General features: G+C 40.5%; 1 protein-coding gene across 2 annotated transcripts; it reads left to right on the forward strand.

Moving 5' to 3' along the window:
* Positions 1-85: 85 nt before the first annotated feature.
* On the forward strand, positions 86-7,318 carry nr2c1 (nuclear receptor subfamily 2, group C, member 1). 2 transcript variants are annotated; one of them, XM_084554512.1, is made up of 14 exons: positions 86-1,308; positions 2,766-2,900; positions 3,013-3,246; positions 3,399-3,477; positions 3,569-3,748; positions 3,830-3,980; positions 4,262-4,358; positions 4,537-4,721; positions 5,095-5,248; positions 5,359-5,480; positions 5,637-5,779; positions 5,962-6,099; positions 6,213-6,318; positions 6,431-7,318. In XM_084554512.1, exons 2-14 carry the CDS (start codon positions 2,829-2,831, stop codon positions 6,600-6,602), a joined length of 1,833 nt encoding a protein of 610 aa, XP_084410638.1. In that variant the 5' UTR covers positions 86-1,308; positions 2,766-2,828; the 3' UTR covers positions 6,603-7,318. The 2 variants fall into 2 exon arrangements, with proteins under 2 accessions (XP_084410638.1, XP_084410639.1); XM_084554513.1 differs by having other exon boundaries at positions 86-1,126.
* The last annotated feature ends 1,499 nt before the right edge of the window (positions 7,319-8,817 follow it).

Consider the following 8,817-nt stretch of genomic DNA (forward strand, 5'->3'; position numbering starts at 1 on the left):
TTAGAGTAGTGGTGTTATTTTTGCATGTTAACATGCAGCCTTTTCACCAAAACTCATTTAGTTTTTAGTGACGACATTATCTGTAGTGCTTTTAGGCTTTTACACATTGCTTTTAACAATGTTTTATTGTCTAATATTCTGCTTGGATTTCCATAGCACATATTTGTTAATAAATGCTGTATCCAGCAAAACACTTCGATTCACTTTTAGTTTTCAGACGTAAAAAAAACCTCTTGAGAAGTGACTTTAGAACACACGATGTGCACTTTCACCTTATATTTTTAAGACGACTGGTAAATTTTGAGATTAACCTTTAGTCTTAATGGTGTATTGGGGTGACATTCACTATGTACCACAATGTGTTTTGAGCGACTGTACATAGATTATATCACCGCACACATGTAAATAGAGATGATTATGAATTAAATGTAATCATTATTCTGTAAATCTCAATTTTTTATTACTGAAATGTTGTCGATGTTATAATTATTTTTACTGTGCTTTTTGTCACAATCAGTTTTGGCTTCCAGTTAAAATAATGGAAACGTGTTTGAATAGAAAATTGGAGAATACATTTTGTAACATTGAATTGTATTTAGGTAAACCCTATTTTAGTTTAACACGAAGATGCACTGTGAAGAGCAGACGTTGCAGTCATCTATGACTGTATAGTTTATATTACATTTATGTGGAATACTCTCTAACACTCAACTGTTAGAGTAATCTTTAATAGCTCCCACATATAAAAATATGCAAGTTAATAGATTTGCTTAAGCATAAAAGAGCAGCAACTGTGAGAAAAGGGCTCTGACAGCAGATGTACATAACATGTTACTGTTGAGGTGCGTTCAGCCTATTAAAAAACTGCCACCAACATTATACAGTGTGTGATATGCCTTTTATTGTCATTTTTTTCCAGTAACACAGATGCCAAGTTCAAAAGAATAACATCTAGACAGGTTTACACCGTGTACACAAACCAGGGCCGCCTAACTGCGCATGTGCGAACGGCGTTTATTTATGAAAAAAGGTCACGAACTCTGACCCTCCCACCAACTGCAGCAAACACATAAAATATTAATTTATTGGAGGCAATACATTATCTGACCTAACAGCTCCTCGAAAGGTAAGGAATATTTAACAAAGTGAGCGTACGAGAGATTCATGCAAGAGCCACGGGTAGCCAGTAACACAGGAAGGGAGGGAGTGTTCAGCAGCTCTACAGTGAGGAAGCTGCCATTAGCTACCAACTAGCAAACAGCTAACGTGGCTTGTTAGAGCCGTCGTCGGGAACTTGGTGCATAAAAAGTAAGTTTGGCGAGTAGGTAATGTTCGTGAGTGTATTCGACTGCATAGTCGATTGGTTAGTTAAAGCCACGCGTCGCTGTTAGTAGTACTTCAGCCACTGTAACACTGTTAACAGACATGCTAGTTAGCTAACAGCCTTAGCCGCGTGAGCTAACCGTGCTACTGTTAGCTGATGTTAGCTGCTGTGCTAACGTTGCTCACTAGACACCGGAAAGTAAGCGACAACGGCTTTAATTTAACGATAATCGTGACAACCGCGTGTTATAGTGTTGCGTTGTCAGCTGCCTCGCTAAACTGCCGTCTGCTGTGGTAGTCCTGTCCCGGGATTAAGGCGAATTCTGCTCAGTTGTCAAACCCGTAGTCCGACTGTTGACTGCGATTCGGCAACATGGGCCTTGAACCCTAGCATGCTTTAACCCTTCAATGTTGACCTTTCACCCACAGGAAAAGAAATACCTTTATCTTCCGTATCGATTTGAAATACTCAGCTGTCAGGAGGCTGTTTGTGTTAACACTGCGGTTTTGCCGCTCATTTGTTTTCACTCCATATGGATATTAAGCTGTATTTCATAACAAGGCCACCTATAGTACAGTTTCGAGCTAGCATCGGCATGATTGGTTAGCATAGGCCACATACTGTTTAGTTAGTAACACACGCAATATGGTTTATCATCTGTTTAGATTTACCAAATGTTCAATACAGATAATCAAAGATAAATTTCGAAGTTTTGCTTCTAACATCATGTACAAATATTGATCGCTAGAAATATCCTCTAGCTATAGGTAAAAGAGTAAACGAGAAGCAGAGGGTTGGTTAGTTAAGATTGATTTGCTATCACCGGTCATCATAGCTCTGAGCTATTCAAATAAGTAAGATAGGATAAGATAATCCTTTCATTTATCCCTCAATGGATCAGTTGTGCCAGCTCCCTCAACACATGTGTATATACATTTGCTGCTTACACCTGTGGTAGAACATTTTAAGAAATGTTTTTGGGGATTGTCAGTTTAATTAATTAATTTCTTAAAAGATAAGGGTGGTCACATTCTACATTAATCCCAATGTCAGCAAATGATAAAATAAACAACCTCAGTTTAGGCTTTGTGTTTTACACAGTTGTCTGTTGAACTATGAAAAACATCAGCTTTTGCTGCGGGTGACATGTTCCTGCCATCTGACTTCTGTACATATTTCATAACTGTGGCTAATGTGGATAAATGTGCTAAGAATAGCTCATAATAAAAGCCTTGTTTATTTGTATTTAACTTTTGAAGAAAAAAAAATGATGAGTGTCTGGTGGTTGTGTCGTTGGGGAAATTGAAGATTGTAAAGTACTGAGAAGTGCAATCGTGGGATAAGAAAATTATTAAGTCCGTTATCCTTCAGGGTATTTCCTCACCTGAGTCTAGACTTGCTCTAATTAAACAATAAGTAATACATATTGTCTGCTCTACAGGTGTGCATGCCTCATGCTGCACTGATGTGAAGGCCAGTGGAAGAAAGTGTGTGCAATATCAGAATGGATGGACAGACTCAAAGGATTCAGCTTGTGTCAGCAGACAACAACATGGCTTTAGGACATAGGATCCAGGTAATGCCGTTGCCTGTCCGTGTCAATTGAAAAATGTTGTCAGGTTCACTGAAATGTTTTTGCATATATTATCAGCACTCCCTGATGTTCTGATTTGTTATTTTTTTTATAGATTGTAACTGATCAGCAGACCGGACAGAAGATACAGATCGTCACAGCACTTGAACCATCCTCCCCTGGGAAGCAGCAGTTTATCCTAGCGAATGCTGATTATTCCTCCGGAGGGAAGGTGATTCTGGCCAAGCAAGAAGGCTCACCCAACAAGGTCATCCTCGCTACTCCAGACGGTTCTGGGGTCAACCAGCTGCTGTTTGCTTCCCCCGAACTGACTGGGCAACAGATTCAGGTATTGCCTGCAGATATTGGTGACTTCTTCCTGCCAGTTTTGATAAACAAGTTACTGAAAGGTCTTATGACTGACCCATAAACATGTTTAGTCATTCTATACTTATCACTGTGTGCGCTGTATTGAATTATTCCATTCTGGTTGTTTGTCAGTTTGTGACCGAAGGCTCGGACCAGTCTATTGTCAAGCCTGTTGTGGAGTACTGTGTTGTCTGTGGGGATAAAGCCTCAGGTAGGGATTTATTATTATTATTATATTTTTTTATTGACACACATAAGCACACAATCCCTGCCCTAACCATATTTTCTCTTTCATCTCTCAGGTCGTCATTACGGAGCAGTCAGCTGTGAGGGCTGTAAGGGCTTCTTCAAACGCAGCATAAGGAAGAACCTGGTATACGCGTGCAGGGGCTCTGGAGAATGTGCCATTAACAAGTTGCATCGAAACCGCTGCCAATACTGTCGACTGCAGCGCTGTATAGCCCTGGGCATGAAGCAGGATTGTGAGAGACTATAATATTCTATACATATATTTGGTGAAAAGATTCACACGATTAAGGTGTTATGTTTGTTTTGTCTCTTAGCTGTTCAGTGTGAAAGGAAACCTGTTGAAGTGGCAACCAGAGAAAAATCCATCAACTGTGCAGCCTCCACAGAAAAGATCTACATCCGCAAGAACCTGTGTAGCCCTCTGGCTGCCACACCCACTTTTGTATCTGACAAGGAAACTGCTCGGTAATGCCGCTTGACAAAAGTTATTTATTAGCTTTTCAGAGCCAACTGTCAAACAACAGGGTTATCATATTACACTGCATCATCTCTTCTCAATATGATGCAGTGGATTGAATTAAAGGCTTTGCATGTGCAGTTAATAAACTGGTTAGTATTTAAGTAATTGCTTTTATTGCTTCACAAAAACACGTAGCTAAATTATTATGTACATTTAGTGATGTTCATTAGATTGTATGGTTTTGTAATTCATAATATAATGGAAGATTTCAAACCTCCGACTTCAGGTCTACAAGTTTGCTTGAGTCAAGCATGTTGCTGAACATCCAACAACCCTTCCCCAAGCTGGAAAACACCATCTTGATTCCAGCATCCCCTGACAAGGTAACAGTGGTAGAATCAAATCATAGCACATTTAAGTCTCTTGTGCTGTTCTGGCCTTTACAAACAATAATTGCAAATTCGTTAACGATGGACGTGTTTTAATCTGCGTGATGTGTACCAGTTTTCTTTGTCATTTCTGGGAGCAGTTCAGTGATCATGACTGTCCCTTCCTCTGCAGGATGACCCATCTCAAGGTGATCTCGGTACGCTCGCAAATGTAGTGACATCCCTTGCCCACCTCAACAAGACCAGGGAGGCAAGCGACAGTGGTAATGACCTGATGGGAGCTGAAACACTTAGCAACGGTGACAGCTCAATTACAGACATCCAAGGAGATGAACAAACCGCCAGTGATATTACGAGGTGAGAGAGTTGTCAAAGGAACTTTTTGATAGTGACCAGTAGTTGTCTACTGTCTAATAGCTGAATAAATACATTGATGCATGTTTTAGAGGTTTAGAGAAGCACTAGAAGGAACCGCAGGGGCTGCTTTTTCTGTTTGTCATGGAGATTTAATAGAATTTCCTGTGGCCATGTGGTTTCTGACTATGATCTTAAGAGTTAAATTAGATTTAGTCAATCACAAATATACCATCTCAGCTCTGTCAGGGTTGCACTGCAGTGCTTAGAGTTGTGTCCCTGATGTCTTGTTTTTTGTGTTATACCGTACGTATGCAGATAAAAGACGTGATCTTTTAAGAGCCGCCTTCTGTGTCCGTTTTTCATGTTTGTTTAGAGCTTTTGACACCTTGGCTAAAGTCCTACACCCTGGCGACGGCTCAGCAGGAGAGTCCTTGGAGGCCACAATGCAGCTGATGTCAGGGGACCAGTCAGGTCCTGTTGTGGAGCTGGAGGGACCCCTGCTTTCTGACAGCCATATCCCTTTCAAGGTAAAACCACAGTCACCGACTTTAACCCACTCCTTTTGGCCAAAGCTGATGTTATACTATGTTTTTAACACTGAACTCTGTTTTCTATTGCCGCTCTTTTGTTCCTACAGCTTATGATGCCTTTGCCTGTGCCAGAGTACCTCAATGTCAACTACATTTGTGAGTCAGCATCCCGGCTACTTTTTCTCTCTATGCATTGGGCACGCTCTATACCTGCCTTTCAAACTCTTGGGTAAGCTTATTGTGAGAATATTCTTCATTGTTGTTTCATGAATACACCTTTTTATATGGTGACATTTGAGTTTGTCTTTACACGTGTTAGAGACTTCTCTTCATCACCTTACAGTTTTCTGTTATATATTTACGCTAATTATTTTTGATTTTACAGTGGTCAAGACAATGACATTAACTTGATGAAAGCCTGCTGGAATGAACTTTTCGCCCTGGGTCTGGCACAGTGTTCCAATGTTATGAATGTTGGTACCATCTTAAGTGCCATTATCAACCATCTGCAGACCAGCTTACAGGAAGGTAGGAGGTCTCTGCTGTTGTCTGCCTGCGAGGTCTAATTCTTGACTGCAGTTTTAGAAGAGGGAAGCAATTAAGCCATGCAGACGTGCAGTGTTTTCTAATAAGATGAAATGTTAAATTTGTTTACAAATATACTGAATCCCTGCCCTTACTAGACATCTGTTTGTTTTTGTCTCCCCCAGATAAACTGTCTCCAGACAGAGTAAAACTAGTAATGGAGCACATCTGGAGGATGCAGGAGTTCTGTAACAGCATGTCCAAGCTGTCCCCGGACTCTTATGAATATGCCTACCTCAAAGCTATCATTCTTTTTAGTCCCGGTATGTACGCACTTTCAGATTGTTCTTTTTGTGCACAAATACTTGAACTCCTTTACTAAATTGTGAAATATGTACTCATGCCTGACTATGTGCTTACATTATTTTTGTACCAGATCACCCAGGCATAGATAATATCTCACAGATAGAAAGGTTCCAGGAAAAGGCCTACATGGAGCTGCAGGACTACGTGACCAGAACCTACCCAGAAGATTCTTATCGGTTTGTAGGCTTTACTTTTGTCCAGCGCAGCTGGAAAGTCAGAACAGATTTGTTATGATGTACTTGCTACATGTCCAAATTTTATATCTCCTTTCCCCCTTATTCCTCGCAGGTTATCCAAGCTGTTGCTACGTCTTCCTGCCCTCAGGCTGATAAGTGCAGCTGTTACCGAGGAGCTGTTTTTCGCTGGGCTCATCGGCAATGTGCAGATTGACAGCATCATCCCTTACATCCTCAAAATGGAGTCCACTGATTATAATAGCCAAGCAGTGTCTGGTGTCTGACACACTATGCTATTTGGAATGACAGCTTTGGACTGTGAAAACTCGACAGCTAACCATTCAGAGTACTCAGCAGAACGGTTACTGAATGGTCATACTGCATTTATGACAGCCTCCTATATGAATTCACTCTTACCTTGCTCCCGCATCTGACTCCTCAGTGACCAGTCAGTCGAGTCTTCTCAAAGAGGATGAATAAAATCAACTCCAGCGGCAAGTCAGACTGCCAGTTCAGGAATCAACCATCGAAACCTGCATAGTAGATTGTGCTTTTTTATTGTACATAGTATTTTATTCTTCATCGCCTCCAAGCCTTTCCTTTTTCTGCAGATCTTATTTGTACTTCAAAGGAAACACAGTGTGTTTTTTCCACTGCTTTCCTACATGGTCACGCTTTTTTTATTTTATAGTAATTATGAGAAAAAAATAATTGTCATAATGTGAATTGATTTGTGAGATGTTATCAGTAAGTAATAAGTAAAGGTTATAACCTTTGTTTCTTATTTGTCTGCCAATCCAAAGGATCGACAGCATCACAAATATCTGACATCAAATGAATTTGAAGTAATTGTGTATATAGATTTGTATATAGAATGCACCAAGAAGGCTATAATGGACAGCACTTGGTAATCTGCAAATCCCATCTTTTTGGACAGATTAATGTGGAAGGGCATAATGGTCATGTCATTTGAAAATAAAAAAAAACATCTTTCAATTTATCAAGCGTTGATTTTGATATCGGTCAGAATTGGTTGAGCTAATTTTATTTAACCTCTGAATGCTGTATGCAATGCATACAATCACAAAGTGTGTTACTGTGTGCTGCACTTTTGTAGTAGTCTTTTGACGATGCTCTGGGCTACAAATATGAAGCGCTAAGGCTATATCATAATAGGCTGAAGAGATCTTGTATGTCATGCCAACAATAAGCCATTAAGTCCCAAACACTTAACAGTGGCAATGACAAAAGTAAGCAGACCCTGATAGGTAATCTCTGCATGGAATGCATTCAGACATCAATGCCGCATTCAGAGTAAAGCAGATAAACATCTTTCTGTCAAACCCCAACTAATCAACTTTTAACCTTTGGAAAAGTCTGCTTTACAGAGAAGTCCTCCTCTAGTGTTTGTTGTTGAGGTTCAAGTATCCACTGACTGAAAGGGTGTGACTCTGGAGTAAACATATTGTCTCCTTCCTCATCAAGTGCAATAACCAGTTTCCTAGAAGCCAGTTGACAGTTTTCAGAGCAACGCCCGGGGCAGCTTTTTAGTGCATACATCTATGTGGCAGTGCTTCTGCCTTTTAATCATCCTTCTTGGAACTTCCCCCCGCTTCTATAAACAGCTGATTGTTTACCTGTTCCCTCTGGATTAATAATGCAAAATCTGTATCTTACCCCAGTGACTTATTGTTGCGTTTCGTGTCAAGTGACTTGAAGATGTTTCAAGATGTTGCCTGAGGGATTAGACTTTCAGTTTGTGTTATTAGCTAATCAATTTTTCATTCGGGCTCTGTGGATTTAGGTAAAGGGAGGACAGTGGCTGTGAGCTTTCTTCTGCTGTGCTGTAGTTACCCGGTGAACGTGTCCAGCTAATTAAAGGCACTGATAGCAGCATTAAAACTTGATGAATGATAATGTCTGCTGCTGTTTTTAGAAACCCATTGTCCGGTGTATCCAGTAACTTCTTTTGTGCAGGATGATCATATTGCTACATCACTGGCTTCACCCTCTTTGAACCACAGAATTGAATGCATATCAATGTATGGGGGCACTCTCCGTGCAAATAAAAGAGGATTCTCTTATCATTTCTTCAAAAAACCACCCGCCCAGTTCTGAATAGCAAAAACACTGATTGTGTGTAACTGTAAAGGTCCAGGGATTTGTGATGCAACATGGGCTTTTGTGTTCATGGCCGGGTGGATTAGCTCATTCCAGGCTGAAATGAATGTGAATGAAAGGACCAGTTGGACTGTTCCCATGGCCTCTTGGGTGTGTGGGTTTGACTGCCTGAAGGGGTTATCGGTGCAGGTGTTGCAAAACAGGCTGACAGAAGTGGTTATGGAACTCAATCACTTACAGTTTTCCTCTTACAGTCAAAAAAAAAAAAAAAAAAAAAACAGCAAGCAGCATCTCAGCTACGTCATGTGTAGGAAACGATCAAACATGCAGTAAAGTTGAAGATGTATTTAAGTCTTCAAGCGAATACACGCTTTGACC

Source organism: Chelon labrosus (assembly GCF_963514085.1).
Source record: "Chelon labrosus genome assembly, chromosome: 11".
NCBI classification, from domain to species: Eukaryota; Metazoa; Chordata; class Actinopteri; order Mugiliformes; family Mugilidae; genus Chelon; species Chelon labrosus.

What these genes read in the sequence shown, in the direction of transcription:
- nr2c1 (XM_084554512.1), top strand. Translation starts at nt 2,829, where the DNA reads ATGGATGGACAGACTCAAAGGATTCAGCTTGTGTCAGCAGACAACAAC. An exon ending in CCTGGGCATGAAGCAGGATT is followed by an intron (nt 3,749 to 3,829) that starts GTGAGAGACTAT and finishes TTTGTCTCTTAG; the next exon opens with CTGTTCAGTGTGAAAGGAAA. An exon ending in TTCCAGCATCCCCTGACAAG is followed by an intron (nt 4,359 to 4,536) that starts GTAACAGTGGTA and finishes CTTCCTCTGCAG; the next exon opens with GATGACCCATCTCAAGGTGA.